Source organism: Chinchilla lanigera, unplaced genomic scaffold (assembly GCF_000276665.1).
Source record: "Chinchilla lanigera isolate Chin_1 unplaced genomic scaffold, ChiLan1.0 scaffold00024, whole genome shotgun sequence".
Classification (NCBI taxonomy): Eukaryota; Metazoa; Chordata; class Mammalia; order Rodentia; family Chinchillidae; genus Chinchilla; species Chinchilla lanigera.
The window spans coordinates 12,877,309-12,897,558 of NW_004955425.1; the positions used below are offsets into that span (position 1 = coordinate 12,877,309).

The 20,250-nt window shown below is 36.6% G+C and overlaps 2 protein-coding genes across 6 annotated transcripts in view; one reads left to right on the forward strand and one right to left on the reverse strand.

Moving 5' to 3' along the window:
* Phyhipl (phytanoyl-CoA 2-hydroxylase interacting protein-like) overlaps positions 1-7,952 on the forward strand; it is a gene marked incomplete at its 5' end in the record, with an annotated part of 44,234 nt that extends 36,282 nt beyond the window's left edge. Inside the window, 1 exon segment of the mRNA XM_005385926.2 lies at positions 6,687-7,952. Within this exon segment, the coding sequence (XP_005385983.1) occupies positions 6,687-7,221 (535 nt within the window). The 3' untranslated portion in view covers positions 7,222-7,952.
* The window catches only part of Fam13c (family with sequence similarity 13, member C), a 106,281-nt gene continuing 93,581 nt past the window's right edge, over positions 7,551-20,250 (reverse strand). For 4 of the 5 annotated variants that reach the window (XM_005385922.2, XM_005385919.2, XM_005385923.2 and 1 more), the window contains 5 exons: positions 19,755-19,966; positions 14,462-14,557; positions 12,885-13,075; positions 12,087-12,188; positions 7,551-9,316 (listed from right to left, as the gene is read on the reverse strand). In XM_005385922.2, coding sequence (XP_005385979.1) covers positions 9,193-9,316; positions 12,087-12,188; positions 12,885-13,075; positions 14,462-14,557; positions 19,755-19,966 — 725 coding nt within the window. In that variant the 3' untranslated portion in view covers positions 7,551-9,192. The remainder of the gene's footprint in view (positions 9,317-12,086; positions 12,189-12,884; positions 13,076-14,461; positions 14,558-19,754; positions 19,967-20,250) is intronic. The other variant, XM_005385920.2, reaches the window with a different exon arrangement.

Below are 20,250 nucleotides of genomic sequence, written 5' to 3' on the forward strand. Positions count from 1 at the left end.
TACTGACAAAGTATTTACACTGTCATCTTTTTAATTCCTGGTGTATTCCCTTCACCTGTTGCAGGAATTACACAGAGTACAGAGTAAACAGCATAAAAGTATCAAGCCTGGCAACTGTTATTTGGGTATGACTATATGCAGGAAGAAAGATTTTTTTATATTTTTAAGCACAAAATTTGAAAACCAAATATGTCCACTATTGCTGTGGTCTTTACTTTCCTGAGGAATACATCAGGGAGATAAATTACTATGTCTTTGGTTCTTGGTTTAGACTCCTGGAGCATTGCCAGTATCTGTTGGGAGTTGGCCACTTGGGGGCAGTATTTCTCTATGATTGTCTGTGTCCCTCGGAGGAAAGCTGGTGTTCAATGGTCTGCTTCATCTGTCTTGAAAAGCACAGCTAAGAAAAAACAGATAAAAACAAAACCCTTGTGAAATGGATAAAGCTATTTTACAAAAGGCATGAGCAGATTCTAGGAACTAGCATGAAAGATGTGTTTACTAAGAAGGATATTTACCTTTGGTCGCTTTTTCTATAATGATAGTGGTAAAATCTGTGTAAACTGTATCTTTTTTAAAAATGACTGCATGTTAGTAATAGTGATGTTCAGCTTGGGGAATTGGTACATAAATATGACATACCTCAAGTAAATTACATCTTTAATAAAGCAGTGCATATAAATAAAATATTTGCTAAGGGATGGGGACAATTTTTCTTAACATTGCTCTTAAGCACTTATAAAAACCTGTACATTAGTGGATCTTGATTTTTTTTTATGCAGTGAACTCTAGTTTGGACATAGTTGCTTGATTAGAATCCATTTAAAAATCTCATTTTTAATACTTAACTATGAAGAAAAGTTTCAGTTGCCTAATAAATTTTACAGATCATTATAAATTTGAAAACATCCTAAATGAATTTGGACTCAATTCACAATGAATAAACTAATTTTAATCTCTTCCCATTAAAAAGAATTCCAAACGGATATTGCTTTCTGTTACCTTATATGAACATACCACTTTCTCTTCTTCATGTTTACTGGGTAGACTAATTGTCCTTAAAACTCATTTCTATCTGAAAATTCTTTCTTTAAGAATCCACTGAAATTGATAGATACGTGTCAATATGTGTAGGCATTCCAGTACTTTTAGTGGCAGATTATATATATCCTCAAATTATCAGTGACAAATATATCCTTTTGTCACTGATAGTAGGAGACATTTCATAGCCTAAATTCCAGTTTATATTTTTGCTGATACTGTTTTCTATATCCTTGCATGTACAGATCTATGTAGGACACATCCATATTTGGGTTTTGTTAATGAGAATAAGACAAGGGTGAAAAAGTTTTGATCAATGGCAAAGTGGAATAGATGCACTTCTTCCTAGTTTTCCCTCAAAGTACAACTAAAAACGCTGGACCTTATAAACAAAAGAAACATAAAACTATGGAAGGGAGAGAGAAAGGAGGATGACCCATTAGGGACCTTGGAAGTCCAGAAGCAATGCAGGGCTGAGCTCCCTGGAGTAATCCGATGTCCTGGGCAAGCTGCAAGCAAAACTGGAAGCCCAGAAACACACGTGGGCACAAACCCAAAGCACCAGAAGGTTGTTTTGCTTTATTTGCACAGCAACTAGAAAAATGAAGCAGAAATCTCCTAGACAGTGATCATCCTATTCCAGCCCAACAGCCCGGGGAGAAGAGAGCCCTACTGCCCGGAAGCCGCAAGGGTTCTCCCGGCAGTGTTAGTGAAGGCCACAGAAAGAGCGGTAGTGAGAGGCTTCCCCATTATTCTCCCAGCTAGCATTTACTAGCTCAGGCCCTGTGGGAACCTAAACCACCACATCCTTCCAGTGATCATGTTACTGGAAGCTGAATGGACAAATACCAATAATCAGTAAAATCAAACTGAATTAGAAACGATCAGAGACATCAACACTAAGATAACACATCTTAGAATTATCTGACAGAGATATTTAAGCAGCCACTTAAAAGTGTTTCGATAACCACTAACAGACACACTTGAGACAAAAATGGAAGCAGCAAAGCAACCTAAGGTATAAAGAAGAAAATAAAAATTTTAGAACTGAAAAACCCAGGAAGTGTAATAAAAAAGCAGTGGATGGATTCAATAGAGCAGAATCAAGAGGACAAAAATGTAGTAAACTTGTAGACTAGAAAGTATCCACAATGAGCAACACAGGTAAAGATGTGGTGAAGGTCATGAAGATGTGGGCCCATCGCACGTCTAAAACCCATATCATCAGTCACCAAGGAATGCAGAAAGAGGCTGGAAAAGCCACAAATTTCGCAAACAACCAGACCTACGATTTCAAGCTGATAATCCACCAGATAGGGTAAATCCAAGGAAATCTACAGGAAAACACAGGAAAAACTCCTGGAAACTGAAGAAAAAGAGAAAAATCTTCAAAGTAGTGAAAAGGAAAAAAATACCTTTCTATGTAAATGGAATTTTTCCTAAATGACATCATCAGAAACCACAGAGGCAAGCAAAAAGGTACAGTATTTTCAAGTGATGACAGAGAACTGTCACCCCAGAATACTCTACCCAGTGAAGCTGTCTTCAAGAATAAAGGGGAACCAGGACGTAATTAGCTGAAAGAAAACTAAAGGAATTTGTCACAGCACACATACCCTAAAAGAATGGCTAAAGGAAGTTACTGAATCAGAAACAAAATAAGAATAAAACTTGAAACATTAGAAAAAAGAAAGAATGACAGAGTAAAATATGGGATCTAGTGTAGGATACCAAACTGTAATTATTTCTCATGTCATTTTTGTTCTTTTCATTTTAAGTTTGGCTAGTTAGGTTCTGCTTTTAATGTGCATACTTGGATAATTTCTTTACCTATCAATTGATAGCTCCATAACAAATAAGCTGTAATGTATCTCCTTAAAATTTTTTTGAGACATATGAGACATATTTTTTTGAGAAATATGAGACATATTTACATACCTTTGTGGAACACATGTTGGTGATTTAATATGTGTACACAATGTGTGATAATCTCAGGTGTTAATCATGTTCATCTGCTGGGAGCATCACACTTTTCCAATTGTTTTGAAATATAGCTGTTTTAATCAGTAGTTGTCGTACTGTGCTTTAGAAAAAAACAGAACTAAATCTCTTCTCTGTGTTTGGTGCTAGTTACTGAAATCTTCTCTGTCCCTTCTCCCCGTCTACCTTCCTTTTCCAAACTCTAGTGACCACTATTCCATTGTTCTTTTATGAGATTGACTTTGTTTTCATAAACGGATGAGAATACATGGTATTACCCTCCAATTTCATCCATTTTACTGAAAATAACAATATTTTGGTTTCTTCATGGCTGAATAATATTCAAATACATATATCTGCCTTCTTTATCCATTCATCTACTGATGGGCATTTGGTTGTTCTATACTTTAGCTGTTACAAGTGTTGCTGCAATAAACATAAATACAAGTATCTTCTTGGTATAATGATTTCATCTCCTTTGGCTATATATCTGATAGTGGAATTGTTGGATCATCTTAGGGTTCTATTACGAATACTAGTATTTCTGGGTATCTCCTTACTGCTTTTCATGATGGCTGTACAAATTTATATTCCTATTTATATCAGTAGTGTGTGAGTTCCTCTTTCTCTGTATCCTTGCAGCATGTACTATCTTCTTGATAATAGCTCCTCTAATTTCAGTGAGATACTTCATGGTGATTTTGATTTGCATTTCTTTGATAGTGAGAGTGAACATCTTTAATATACAGCACTTCTTGGCCATTTGTGTTTGAGGACTACTTGTACCTTTACCCATTTTTCTAATTAGATTGTTTTGTTTTTTTCTGTCTTTAGCTTTTTTAGTTCTTTATATATTCTAGATGCTAAGCCTTTGTCTGATGAATATTTTGCAAATATTTTCTCCCATTCTGTAGGTTGTCTCTTAATTGTTATTTCTGTTGCTCTTCAGGAGCTTCTTTATTTGATATATAATACCATTTTTGTTGCCTTTGGCCTTGAATTTTATATGAAAAATCAATGCTTGCCTCAGTATGTTGAAATGTCCCCCACATTTTCTTGTTGTAATTTTATAGTTTCCTAGTTTACGTTTAGGTCTTTGATAAATTTTGAGTTGATTTCCAAATCTTAGTTCATCCTTTTTTGCATGTGTACTCCATTTTGCCAGCACCATTTTATTGAAGAGATTGTATTCCCTAGTGTATATTCTTGGCAACTTTTTTAAAGATTGGTTGTATGAATGTTTGTTCATTTCTGGGTTCTGTATTCTGTTTTATTGGTCTACATATCTGTTTTTATACCAGTACCATGCTACATTGGTTGCTGTAAGTTTGTAGTATGCTTGGATATAAGGTATTGTGATACCTCCAGGTTTGCTTTGTTTGCTTAGATTGCTTTGGCATTTTGGGCCTTTTGTCATTCAGTATGAATTTAAGATTTTTTATTTCTATGAAGAAAGTCATTGGTATTTTGATGGGGATTACTTTGAATTTATAGATTGTTTTGGGTAGTATGGTCATTTTGACTATTAACTCCTCTGACCCAAAACATGTGATACCTTTCCATTTTTTGTATCCTCTATAAGTTCTTTCATTAGTATTTTATAATTTTCATTGGAGAGATCTTTCACTTCTTGGTTAAAATTATTTGTAAATATTTTATTTTGTAGTTATTGTGAATGAGATTGCTTTAGTTTTGTTTTCAATTCAACTTTTAATTCAGTGCAGCTTTAATTTCATTATTGGTACATTAAAATGCTGTGCTTTTTTATGTTGATTTTTTTATTCTGCTCCTTTATTTGTTTTTCAGTGCTTACAGCTCTTTTGATGGAGTACTTAGGTTTCTATGTTATAAAATCAGGTCATCTTCAAACATGGACAATATAACTAATTTTCCAACTTGGATGCTCTTAATTTCTCTCTTTTGCCTAATTTATTTTGCTACGATGTCTAGTACTATACTAAATAAGAGTATTGAAAATGGGTATCTTTGTCTTACTCTCAACCTCAAAGGAAATGGTCAGCTTTTTCCAGTCAATGTGATATTATCTGTGGACTTTTCATATATAGTCTTTAGTATTTTTGAGATATGTTCTTTCCTATACCTAATTTGTTTTTTTTTTTTTTTATCATGGATAGTTAATCTTACTGAATGGTTTTCTACATCTGTTTAAATGATCATATGGCCTTTTCCCTTTATTCTGTTGATATGTCATATCACATATAGGTTTGAGTATACTGAAGCATCCTTGTATCTCTGGGATGAACTGTATTTGATCATAGTAAAATGTTGAATTTGGTTTGCTGCTCTTTTGAGAAATTTTGCATCTGTATTCATCAGGGATAAAGATGTATCTTTTTTTTTGTTGAGGTGTTCACTGGTAATATTCCATTTTCTCCAGGCCTGTAAATTTTCTGCTGAGAAATCTACTGTAAATCTAGTGGACATTCTTTTATATGTGACTTGTGGCTTTTCTCTTGTTGCTTTCAGGATTCTCTCTTGTACTTTTGATATTATGACTCTAATATGCTTTAGTGAAGATCTGTTTGGGTTGAATCTGGTTGGGGTTGTTCACACGTCTTATATCTCAATGTCCATATCTCTGAAAATTTGGGAAACTGTCAGCTGTTATTTAATGGAATACATTTTCAATGACTTTCTCCCTTTCTTTCACCTTGGTTTCCTTAGGTTCCTTATGTTGGATTTATTTTCAGGCATTTTAAATTGTGATCTATTTCTGGAGCATTACTGTTTTCCTTTAGAGGTGTCTTGTTCCCTTTCACATTCATTGTGTCCTTAGGTTGCTATCTGATGTCACATTTGCCTCTTGCAGTTTAATGCAGTAGCTTTTGTATAATTTCTTTTATTTAGATAGGATCTAGGACTCAGGTAGATGTTTGGGGTTTGGTTATAGGGTAGCTCTAAACTGTAGTCTGTGTGATTTTTCTTTCTCTGATATCTGAAGTGATGCATGAAGGTAGCTGTATGACTTTGCAGTGAATATAGGTTTTCAAAGAAGCCTATATATATCCTCAAGAACCACAGAGTCAGGACTCTGGTGCTGCTGTGGCTTCTGACAGTAGCTTCTGTTGTTTTGGTGGAATAGCATGTGGAAAGAACTGTCCCCGAAAGATTAAGGGCAAATAAATGTGATGCCAAAGGTTGTGGTGCCACCAGCCATCATCCCTAAAGGAGGGCTTTCTCAGGACTCTCAGGATGAAGGCAGGAGATGCCTGAGCTTGTGGCACCAGCAACCAAAGTTATGAACCCACAGGGTGGGATGGGACCTTCTCCAGGTAGACAGTACTCTTTTAATGAGTAGATACTAGCATATTTAAAGAAACATTCAACATGGGTATCAGTATTCCAATATTTAGCAATATTTTAGTCCAGCTTTCTTTTTGGAAAGCCACTTCTAAAATGCAGTAAATACTTTTAAAAAGTAAGATTTCTAGTTGTAGTTTTAATTTTCCATCCAGTAAATTTATTATGTGTTAGAGGTCTTCAAAGTTTGTTGATGCATCCTTCAATTCAAAGTAGAATTCAGTCATTATAGGTAATAACAAAAGACACACTCCCCTTGAGGGTAGGATGGCTTTTGGACCATTCAAGTCTATAAATAAGTAAGTTTACCACTATTGTAATATGTTTGATAATTTCTGTTGCAGAGAACACCATGGGAATGCTATGCAGCCTTCTGTCAAGGATAACAGTGGCAGCCACGGCTCTCCAATCAGTGGAAAATTAGAAGGCATCTTCTTCAGCTGCAGCACTGAATTCAATACTGGGAAGCCACCTCAGGATTCACCTTATGGAAGATACAGGTTTGAGATTGCAGCAGAAAAACTTTTTAACCCCAATACTAACTTATACTTTGGGGACTTCTACTGTATGTACACTGCTTATCATTATGTGATTCTTGTTATTGCCCCTGTGGGATCACCAGGAGATGAATTTTGTAAGCAGCGACTTCCTCAACTAAATTCCAAGGATAACAAATTTTTGACCTGTACAGAAGAAGATGGGGTTCTGGTTTACCACCATGCCCAGGATGTCATTTTAGAAGTCATTTACACCGACCCCGTGGATCTTTCTCTGGGCACTGTGGCAGAAATCACTGGTCATCAGCTCATGAGTTTGTCTACTGCAAATGCAAAGAAAGATCCCAGCTGCAAAACCTGTAACATCAGTGTTGGACGCTAACCCCCGCTGTTCTGATCCTTACTCAGCCCCTTCTCCCTTAGGAGCACTGGTCCTCTGTTGTCCATTTTTGCCATCAGTTGTTCTCCACTGAAGCATGCACATGCGCTGTCACCAAAAACAAACCACACCTCTCAAACTTCATTCAGAGCTGTTCTAGTGTTTCCCATTCCCCACCCTTCCCACTGCCTTCGATGATCAAGTATCCTCAGTTCTCCTTCTGACACTTTATTTGCCTAGATGCTGCAATGTTTTTACTTTTCCTATATGCCAAACATAACAAGACAATTATATAGAATGCTTTAGCAAAATACAAAATAACAGCTTATAAATGGTGTTTAAAGATGCATTCATTTTAATCTACTGAACAAATATTGGAATAACTCCAAATCGCATGAAAGGGTGTAATTGCAGCATGAGTTAAATCTTAAAGCCTAGAATTGTCAGCACTTCCAACTTGTTATTTGACAGTGTTATTTATGTTATTTATATTAGCTAACAGGAAGCAACTACTGTGTTTCAACATAATAAATATAATAGAAAAATATTTTATTTGTATTGTTGTATAAAATATTTACAATCATATCGAATATGTGGAGTTACATTTTAATAGCAATTGTATACCTTGTCACAAAACCATTTCCCTTATCAAAGATGTAATTTGTAAACCTCAAGTAGTTGTGTATCTGTCCTGTTACAAGTGGATGACTTCAATTAAACAAATTTATGAAGGATATTTTTCTCATTCATAAAAGTTATAAAATAAGGTAAATACAGAGAAAATAAGCCTCTAATTCATCTGCTTTTGAAATCATCAATATTCTTCCCACCTAAACTATATGAAAATGTGCATTTCTTCAATATCATGCTTAAACATTACAGGAAATACAGATACAAACATGATGCATACATGAAAGAAAATGTCAGCATTGTACTTGTTTTTAAGAAACAAAATAAATGTGTTTTAGTACAAAATCACACAAAACAAAATATACTAAAATTGATGAAGCAAATAAAATGTTTCGACTTCTTTCCCAAGGTATCAGGGCAGACAGTCTCCAAACCTTTCATTTTGTACAGGACGAAGGATAACTACGGCTCATGATAAAGGTTTTTCACTTTACGAAGTATAGACCTTGTGACATTAAGAAAAATGCATATTCCTGATGGAAAAATAGTTATACATTCTTAGAGTAAACAAAAAGATTAGCAATAATACTATGGTCACATTAGATTATATACTGAAGACACATCTATCCAAAATACCTATTTTAAAATTTTAATACAATATTTTAATATAAACATCTGTCAGTTATAGACAAAGATAATTCACAAGGTACATGCTGTCAGAGTGAACTTTGGTAACCAGAAATGTAAAACTGCAAATAACTGATAAAATAATGTGCTATTTTTATATTGAAATAAAAAAGATGTGATACCTTCTAGTATATTTTAGGGTACTGAAAGTCTAACAGACCTAAGGGACAAGGCAGTAGATGTTGTATCACTTAAAAATCAATTTAAAATTTCAAATAAATTACATTCTTATTGGAGGCTTTCCTTGCTATATAAAAGCAGAATCTCTTTTCCTTTTCTGATTTTTTAAAAATCATGCTCTTTTCCATACATTGACATAAATACTCTTTGGACACTAAACTTTCCCTAACAAGTGGCCCACATATGTGTCATTAGATTTACAAAGTATTAGACTTTGGAAATACTTATATTGACTGTTTTGTCCTTGGCATGGAGGAAGCTGCTTTTTCTCCCAATGAGATGGTTACTGGTTGCATTTTCCCCATTTAATCCCCTCTTCCATGTACACTATAAAATTAAACTTGCTATCCTTTCTTAAAAAATAACTACCACTAAAGTGCTTCCATTTTCAGTATGTCAAAACTACTCAGCACAAATGACAATGGAAAAGAAGTTTGATTTTTGTCTTGGGTGAAAATAATGGTGATTTCCTAAGCCTCAAATAGTTTTGGCCACATCTTGCTTGCTGATTAGGACCTCTAATAGTCTCAGTTTGGCTTTTATGTGCTTGTATTCATAGTATTCATCTGCCATTGGTATCCTGTCTTCCTTTTGTGGACTTCTGCAAGGAGAACATACAATCCATTAGTTCATAATGCATCAAGTCATTAAGTATCCTAATATGATTAATAAAGAAGTATAGAGTAGCACCTTCTTCTTCTTTTTTCCATTGTCTTTACTTCCCCTTCACCTTATTCTTCTGTGTTTCTGAATAATAATATTGTTTGAGGATGTGAATGTCATAGGTCTTTTGCAAATAAATAGTCTTGTGCTTTTAGACATATAACAATGGGGCAAGCGAAGGATCTGAAAACAAGAGCTAGAACTGTCCGGGCGTTCCCTGTCCAGTCACCCTCCCGATATTTGTCATAGTCCCTGGCTAACACAGCATTTTCAGCCCAAATAAACTTATTTTTTAAAATGTCAAAGTGAAAGTACAGTAGAAATTTGATAACACAAGTTACTCATAAATTTATGGTCACAGGAAAAGACATCGAGCAGCTGGCTCTCTTCAAAACTTAAGAGAATCCCATGATTTCTTATAATACTTGTTTTTGACAGTGTGTGGAAAAGTCATTGAGCTGTTCCTTAACCGACAAAATTTATGAGTCAATATTTCAGTAGTTCGCTTCTGCACACGAATTTTACTAAGACTAGACATACAACATTGCATACATTTATATACCTATGCAGTCTGACCACTGCACACTCTGTGTTATCAAGAACATTTACAGTGTCTTAAAGTTTTAGTAATCCATTTGCAGGGTCATTTTACCTTACGGACAGTCCCAGTAAAATGTGTTGGAAAGCAAGATTAGAGTCCACAAATCCTAGCTATTCAACAGTTTGCTTTTTGTTGAACTAAATTATTACTTTTGCATTCAAATGAAATTTATCACCACAAGAGGGCGTACAACCTTATAGCCAAATACAGGACTATCTGAAGTAGATTTAGAAATCACTGTGTAGTAGAATGCTATATGGAGAACATAAGTAACCTCCTTAGCTTTTTAGGGTAAACCTCTGGGGTTCAAAATAGATGAAGGATGTGAAGGAAATCTGGCCGTAGCATCTGTCACCCCATTATCACCAGGGTTGATTTGGCTGATCTGGCTGAATAGGCAGGTGTCCCTGACTCCCTCACCACTCCATGTGTGTCCCCTCCAAAGCAGCGTGCTGGAAGAGGACCACCTCCAATAGGAGAGGACCATTTCCTCAGTGAAGGGCATACAAGTAGCTGTGCTCCCCTGCTGAAACCTCCAAACAAGCTCTCAAAAGAGGTATAAATATAAACTTGAACTCAAAGTTATGAAAATAATATATGCACATCTTAAAGTGACTTTCTCATATGTGGTGACTAGATTTAGAATACTGAAAATAGCTCCCTAACTATTTCATGAATGAGACGTTTTCACAGAATACCTTCAATTTAAAGCTACAGATACCAGGACTTTTCATGTAAGTCGCACATATTGGCACATAGTGCAAAGTTCCATGAATGTTTTGTAAAATGAAAATGCATGGAAAAAGGAAACAGATCATCTAAATTGAACATGCTACTTTGCACTAGATTATTTGTCAAAAACAAGTTGGGTTTATAGCAAACTGGAAATGAAGATTCCAGGTAGAAAATCAAGATGATTGACTCTAAATTGCTTTATGCAAAAAGCTTTCACTTAATAGGTCCACTTCTGGTGAATAGCCCTGGTGAACTGAAATGGGAAGTCTGCCAAGGACTGTGAGGTAAATAGACTAAACTTTTTTTTTTTTTTTAGTTTTTCTCTGGTACCGGGAACTGAACTCACGACCTTGCGCTTGCCAGACAGACGCTTTGCCGCTGAGCTAAATCCCCAGCCCAATAGACTAAACTTGCATGTTTTCAGCCTTTAGAAAACAGTTCCTCCGCATCAAGGCAGCACTTGAGCTGCTAAGCGGAAGGCCACTCAGGAAAGGCACATACTTAGGTGGAGAGCGATGCCAAGGAGCCATCGTGTTACTGATGAATGCTTAACTCTAAAGCCCATGAGTTTTGTCTCATCTTTGCCACTTAAAACTTTCTTACTTTGGGAAAGTTACATCCTATTAAAAAAAAAGTGTAAGGTGGATGTCGCACATTCCAGCTGTAGCTTCTCAAATTATCGCAGGAGTCTAATCATTTCAGCTTATAAAAGCAGAAACTTATGCTCGAGCAGCTTAGTGATTTGCTTCTTCAGAAGAGGATCAACAACGCTTATCTCTTGATTGTATAATTTTGTTGATGATATACTAACAATTAGCAGAAACTAATGGAATGTGTAAGGGGATTTGAGTTGACACAGAAAATTAGAGGGCAAATAGAGGATATAGCTCAACATTCAAGAAATAGAATAGCTATAAACTTTTGACGAAATCCTGAAATAAAATAATTAGGGCCAGATCCTGAGGTTTAAAGGAGATAAAGTAAAGGAAGAATTATTATTTAAGAAGTAGGGAACAATTTGTGTAACTAAGCTAAAAAGTTTATATGGACTAAAAAAATATTTTTAAGGGATTAGATTAATTCAACAGTATAATAAGATTTATTATGAAAAGTTAGGGATATTTAGAGTACATCCTTTATTTCTTAAAGACTGATAGCAAACTTTGTAGCAATAGCCTCCCATGTAACATCTCTAATAACAACACTATTAGAATGTTACATTGGACAAGTCCTGTGTCTAAGCCACGTATGGACATAATTTACATCTTTTCTAAAACTACTGTTCCTGCAAAAACATTACAGCACATTCTGAACAGTAGGAACAGTAGTTCTCTAGAAAATACAAGCTTAAGAAATCTCTACTGACACTCACCTTCCTGTTTGTTTAAAAAACTGTTCTTCAAATTCTCTTAGGGCTTTCCTTAGTCTCTTCTTGTCAGCCCTAGTTTCTCGGAGATGGTCAAGAAGTACAGGCCTATATCAGGGAAAATATTCATCATTAATGAGTACTAGCCCAATGGAGAGATCATAAGCTGATTTATCTGTTCAGCAAAAAAAAAAACAACAAAAACATACTAAGACAGAAAGGTGATCTGATCATAAAAGCCTTTTGAGTGAGTATGGCTAACAGAACCTGATGAGGTACAGTCCCTAATCATGGGAAATTCCTCGAAAGAAACTGTCATGGGAAAGACAACAGGACAGACAAGCAAATGGACTGAGGCTGTTTTAAGGAACGGGAAGGGTAATGACAATGCGAACACATGGAAGTGCAGCACAGGCATTTTGAAGGCACGCACATCAGTACTTGGTGATGGGTTAACTATACGAGACACAAAAGGAAGAAAAAGTTCATGCAGATTCTGCCCTCAATCTACAGAGTGGGAAGAATGGCAAAATGCTTGGGAATAAAACTAATGCCCCGAAAAAACTATAGTTCTACTGCAAATCCTGCTCACTTCATTCTAGAACCTGTATATGAAAAATCTCTGAAACAAGCATTTTCTTAAATAAGATTCCATTCATTTCCAAAGTTAGGAATGACTACTTCAGAACAAGGGCCATCCTCTGAGGAACAGCTCTTCTAAACTTTTTATGTACATACAGGGTACCCCAGACCTTTCTAACTCTTGTGCTAAAAAGAGACTCCACACTAAGGGTTCATACTCACATGGTAGCCTCATGTAAATTAGACATGGAGAGAGCTGGTTGTTTCACTTCTTTCTTTTCATCTGGCATCAGGGCCCTAATAGGCTCTGTCTCAGAGTAGGTGAGGTGGTCGCCAACAGGAAGGCGAGACCCCGGGTCTGGTAAAGGTTGACTTCCCTGTTGACAGTCTTCATCAGAGTCCTCTTCCTCCTGCTTATCACAAGCAGAGTTAAGTAAAGTCACACAATGCCAAGTACCTCTTGAGAATGAACAGCAAGTAAGAGGAACGGGAGAAGAACCACAAGTAGATACCATGAGCACCAGTAAGATACTCTGTGCCTACTGAGAAACAGGATGGAAGTAACCACGAGCCCTTTCTCAGTTGTACTGAGAAAAACTACAGAAGTTAATGCTCAAAGATACACCAGTGTTGAGCTCGAATGCTGAGCAAGTTCATTTGTACTTGGTGGGCCAAAAAAGGCATGGAAGTGTACTGTCCAGTCTTTCCTCCTCTCATACAGATCTTCTGGGTTGCAGCTTTATACCGATGTAGTGGGTTAAAATCAGATGGATTACAGAGACTTTGTCATGCAGAATATTCCAAGTCAGGTCCCAGTGCAGGACTTTCAGATATACAGGGTAATTACAAACTTCAGTAATTCAAAGAAGAGCTCTTTTTTTTTTTTTTTCCTCTGTTACCGGGAACCGAACTCATGACCTTGCGCTTGCCAGGCAGGCGCTTTGCCGCTGAGCTAAATCCCCAGCCCCCAGAAGAGCTCTTTGAAGCCAAATCAAAGTAGGTTTACACCTTAACTTGTCTTGATAATTATCACAATCAAATGATTTTATTATAAGGAAATCTGAAAAACCTATTCCACTTTAAATTATGCTTTCTCATGGGAAATTTTCAAATCTATGAAATATATTATTCTCATAATATCTTTTAAAATACACAAGTATACATTTATTAAAATATTCAATTTATATTTAATATTTATTCCTTTTTATGTTGCTGTCTTAAACAGGTGGCCATTTTGATACTGATGGAATAGGATTCGTGGTATTTTTCTAGTTCTATAGTCCCATAAATCATTCTTTATTAAAAGTAGCTTAACCCATTTCAGTAATCTGATTTTCTATTGGAATAAATCTATTCATAGATTTACAGTGTGATCATATGATACCAAAAACAAATGTTACATTATATCAAGGAATATATGGTCAATTTTCTTATTAAAGGAGAAAAATCAACCAACATTCACAAAATCAAGAGGTTCTATGTTTGTCTAGCTGTGTTACAGATTAGATGAGACCAAGCTGAAATCTGTCATTCTTCTCCTCAATGGGTACTGACTGCATATTTTAAAACAAGACTCAAATGTAGAAGTGCTACATATTTGTTTCACAATAGTTCTAATTGCCAGTTACTGGGGCAAGGAAAGGCCAATTTTCTACTTTTTGAAATACCAACTGGTGGTGTTAGTAATACACATGGTCAAGAAGGTTATTTTATAATTCTCATAATGCTAACTACGACATTGTGCTAACTAGACATCAATACAAAGCAGGTTACCACTTAATGCAATTATCCTGACTTACAATTGTTGGTATAAGAGAAGGTGTTGACAAGATTTGCTTGATAATTCTGTATCGATCATAGAGGGGCTTTATGAGGTTCTTGTCTTGCTTAGTTGCCTGAAAAACATGAGATGGATTATTGTTCCTTTCTCAGACAAGAATGAAAACACGTCAGTATTCTTAGCAGGCAAAATAAAAGGTCTTAAAGCCTCTAAATATAGGATTATAGTGCTATAACATGCAACAGTAATTGGGAAAAGGAAACTCAGATGGTACTGTGTGCATTGTACATGCCAATTTTTCTAGGAAAAATTTCTTAAAGGATAGATCCAAGCCAGGAAAGGTGAGTTTTAAGGCTTTCTGGAGGATTCTGTGAGGCACAAATAGTATGAAAACTCTCCTTTGAGCATTTCTAAACCAATGAGTGCTCAAAGTCCATTAGTTTTTCTTCCAAAATATCTATTTTATCTGGAACGCCATCACAGTCACAAATACCAGTTGTGTACATGTCTGCATCATTGCCTGCGTGGGTTATATACTAGCTTACTTGTTAGCTCTGATATAAACTATTACTTTGTGCAAAACGTTTAACTTTCCTGAATCTTCCCTTTCCTACCCAGACAGCAGGGTTAAAATTATACAGTTCCTTCCAGGTTGGTCCAAAGGTAGCTATCTCAATATCTCTCTATGTTCCTGTAAACTAAAAAAAAAACTTATAACCTCCTGGTATACCAATGGGTTTTGTACCCGTCTGTTAAGTGGTTCATCCCTATACACTATTATCTATAGGTCACACTGTTGACTAAAATTTAAATAGGTGTCTGTTTGTCTACTTCACTACTTTCCTATCCAAAGTGACCAGACGCCTCTTCTTTTCTTTGATTTTTCTCCCCCCACGGTACCACTGTGTTGCCCCTATTAATTTGCTACATATTTCCTATAAACAGTTTCCCTGTAATTATAGGCCAATGGTTTGCACTCAGCAGGTAGTGGGAATGGAATGGTAGAAATAGCTCATAACATCTCCCAAGTATCTTTCTAAAAGTACACACCCAAGAATGCTAAATAGCTGTGTCTTCCAAACGGTCCACAGAGACTCTTGAGGGAAAAGAAAATGTCATAAGCAAGTATTAAGCTTGCCAGTTCTACTCATGCTGATATTTCTACCTGAACTGCGAACCATTGTGTACCATACTGAACTCTGTCTTCTCTGAAATTCTCTATCTCATTATTTGGAACTTCACTGTTACATTAAAAATTTCTGGAGGACCAAAACTGTATCACATACTTTTTAATTCTCACAGGACCTATACATCCCCATCTCTACCAACAATTTACCAACATAAGTTATAGGCAAAAAGGATCCTAATTTTTAATAATCTTTATATGTATTGTACCATCTATAACCTAAGGCTCTTACAGTTTTATTTTTAGTAGGAAGTCCCCTATCTGTAAAAGCCATTTAAATATAGACTAAATATAAATATAAAACCATTTAAAAATATAGGCTAAATAACTATAAGAACCTTTAATTTCTGAACAGAACTGTTCCTTAAACATTTCTGTAGCATGACACATCTTTCCATAAAAAACAAGTCTTATCAAAATGTATCCCATGGGATTTTAATAGGCATGGAAGAAAAAAACAACATTCAGAAAACATTGAAATAATGTGTTTATTTTTCAATATCTCTTTGGGACTTATATTTCATAGAAAAACCTCAGAAAATTATGCCCTTAATCATTAATGGTTTCTCCTTAGAAATTTGATTTTAGTGTTTAGTATATTCCCTAGATTCTAAAAAACTAGAATTAATCCTACATGAGAAAAAGAGTGACCAAAAGGGAAGCTAGATGATGACTTCCATTTTAGAAAAGAATCTTCCACAGACCCACGCTAAAATTAGGCAATAAGTACAATGGATGGACTCCCCTTTCACCCTGCTTATGCCATGGTTTTCCTCCTAGGATTATTACTAACGCACAGTCTCCAAAGAAAAACATGAATATTCAGTGATCAGCCCAGATCTGTTTCATAAATACAGAGAAAGCTTGTGATCTCAAAAACTAAAGAGCAATAGTTTCATGTCACTCACTGTATGGAGGAGAGAACGTCAGTTTTCTGTCCTTAAGAGAGAGTTCATTTATGGGAATGATTAGAGGGTATGATTGTATTTATAAGTTCCTGTGGTTTACTCAGAAAGAATACATGGCAACAGGTCTATGGGGAGAAATGAAAATAAACACATCGTAAAAGTGTTGGAGTTATGGCAATGTTTTCCCCAAACACTTTCTGACTGGGATCCTGAAGAATGGCCACTCAGTAGCCATTCTGTCTTGGAAATGCAGTTGTTTGCGGGCTATTATGCCAAACCTTGATCATTCAGATGACCTAGAATAGGGGGCTAGCAGTTTTTCTATGGGGAAGTTGTCAAGCTGTTAACAGGTCATTTCAAATTATATTCTTTTTAAGTTCTATCTTCTTTAATCTCCTCTTGGTTTTACTTGAACATTCTGTGTTCAATACCCAGAAAAGAAAAATAACAGGAAGTAATAATGAGTATCTTTTGGGATTTATCTGCTTATACTTACCTTGAAAATATGATAACCCATTCATACTGTGGCTGGTTCTCCCTGGCTGTTTTAAGCTACTCAACATGGTTTTTTCCATTCACAGAACAAAAATCAAAAGTTAGATACATCTTGCATACAGCAACATGTAGAATTATGGAGAGAGAATTCACTTGTTTCCAGTGTACAACAATGCCCTGTGAGCAGAAGTGATTACCTCTAAAAAGATCCACAGATGAAAGGAAAAGGTAATGCTTTAGGATATTTATCAGCTTTAGTATGGACCCAACTAAGCATCACTGCAAAAATTTCAGAAAGCAGCAGAATAAAAGTCTTTCCTGAAAATAAGTCATTCTTCAGCATAGAAGTTTTAATACTTACTGCACTTCTAGCGGTACTCAAGGTTCTCAAATGAAAGTCATCTGTCAATTTGAGCTTAAAGTTATGGGATCTAATGAGATGCTCTGAAATACTTCTCAGTGCATGTAGGAAGCAGGAATAAGACCAGCTGCCTCGGAAATATATAATATTTCCTTTCTGTTGTGGCCTCTGGATTCCCCTCTTATGGCTGACTATGTAAGTACTGTGTAAGTATTCCCCGAAACAGTACTTCAGCTTAGTACATTGAAGCATTCATAGTCTACTACAACTGTTCCCTATTTAAAGCACTCTAACTTTTGCAGAGCTACCAGTTTTAGCTGAGGGGATATCAGATACTTGTTGATTGAAAATAATAGAAATAATTGCCATTTATACTAGGAGGATTTCTAAAGCACTCAGAGATTTCCATCCAAACCTCACACTCTTATTTATGTTTCTCAGAAAGAGCCCCCACCTCACTTTGCCTGGGCCAGAGGCAGCAAATTGAACTCATCTCTGAAATTCATTCACAGATAGAATACAGACAATACTTATATAATCATTGTGACAATAAAGGAGATGCCTGGTGACTGTGAATAGTTGTTGAATTGCAAAAAAGATGTTAGGTTTCTAGGCATAAAAAAACAAGTCATGGCAGGGTCACTGTCATGGAGCTCTCCTGGGAGTTGAGATACAAGAAATAATAAACAAAATCATTAGAGATTTTGACAAGCACCATGAAGGAAATTAAACAGGTGAAATTTGAGGAAACAATGGGAAATTTTCTTCTTTAGAAAGAGTGATTGGGAAGGCCAGTGGATAAAATTGGCAGTCCCAGAGCACCACAACAAAAAGCACTCCAGAAAGAATTGCATGCCTGAATGCCTCGAGAGAAGGAAGAGCTTTCTGTGTACTTGGGATTCTTACTTAGGTCTGAGGAGCACAGCATGCTGTGAGATGCAGTCAAAAGCTAGACTGGGACTCATCATATAGGGCCTGTTAGGCTGCACGGAGAGATGTCGCCAAGTGGTTGTGAGCAGAAAAGTGATATGAGATGATTCACATCAGAAGATCTTTGATTCCTGTGTGATTAAATCATAGGGCAAAAGTGTAGAAAAGGAAATGAAATGGCCAGCTGATTATCACAGTGGCACTGGAGAGGGAAAGTACTGGATTTACTTAAAGCAAACAGTATTTTAGTTAAAGTCCAAAGAATGCATTTAAGTGCTGGATGGGATAAAGAGAAGAAAAGGAAATCCTCAGTGGTGATGAGTCCATTTACTGACACCATGGAAACTACAGAGGAACAGGTTTGCGAGTGTAATAACAACTTAAGAGGTTTTTCTTGGGACACATTAGATTTAAAATCTTTGAGGAATAGGGTAACCAACTACCCCACTTTGCCTAGGACTGTCCTGGTTTGTGCACTTGAAACACCATGTCCTGAGAAGTGGGCAGGATTAGGAAGTAGCTAGTCAAGCACTGAGATCTGTACTATGTCTGCTAATTCCAATGCTCTACTCACTGCCCTGATAAATAAATAGCATAGAATAAGGACTTGGTTATTGATGAAGATGCTTTTGCACATATAGGCAAGGTAACTACAACATATGAAATACCATCAAAGTATTAAGGGATGAAAAACAGCAATGTTTGGGCATATGAGTGTATACACAGAAGTTATCCCCTGGCTATCCTAAAAGTCTAGCATCTTGGGCGGGGGAAGAAACAGTTTGCCCACATGGGTACCAACCTTATAGCCACTATTCACAACATTTACTGGTTGCTTCTTTAAGTTTAAATGTGTTTCATAGTGATAGAGGTGGCCATAGGCCCATTTCCTTTTGTATCCTACAAGTCCCGAAGTAAAGCACTAACCCAGTAGCATAATGTGAGCCTTCAGGATTTGATATAAGTTGCCATATTTCTAAGACCAAGTAATGTACAGCAGAATAGGCAAATGCATCATTCTCAAGAAGACTTCATGACAAAGACTTCATTCCAAAATTTAATGTATCAATTTGTTCATTCATCTGTCCATTCATCTATTCATTCAGCAAACATATTCAGTACCTAATATGTACAAACATTATAGTGTGATAGGGGAGTGAAAATTGTGGAACAAAGGGACAGGACATATCTCTGTGCCCTTGCCATTTCATTTCTATAAACATGACACACTGTCATCACCAGAACCGATCAAAACACAGAATCATGAGGCCCTGTCCGTAGGTCCCACCAGGAACTCATCTGACTGAGATTTGGAGCCATTTTCCTGAAGATGTTTATGTGGTGACAAAGTGCTCCAACGGACCGGTGGAAAGCCTGATCTCCCTGGCACTGAGGGAATGCTGGGGTCCCATGACACTGTGGTGAGGTGTACCTTAGCATCCTCCTGGGGAGGGAAGTGCTCTCTGTTCTCCTGTAGGCACGTCAACACAGCATCTGAAGTCTCTCCAGAGGAGCTTGGCTCAGGGCCTGTAGCTTCTGGCTTCCCATTTTCTCTTGGGACTGTGGGCTGCTCACAGGACAGGTTTCTCAGAGGGCCTTTGGGAGGAGCACTCCCTTGTTCTTCTGATAGCTTCAGCTTTAGTTCTAAGAGAAACACCATGAATTACCATGAGCAGAAAAGGCTCACTAGACCTAATAAAAACAGAGAACCTCTCAGGCATTCTCTCCACCAATGCCAGTGTTCGTTGGTGACATGAACAATGCTAATGACTTTCCATTGGACAAGGGCAGGCTCAACAACCCCCGACCATATCATAAGCACCCAATCAAGCATGAAAATGGGGGCCTAGAGACCAGGATCCTCATGGAAGTGGAGGAGCATGCATAGTAGGAAATCTGTTTAGATTTCAGTGGAAGAGATCTGGAGG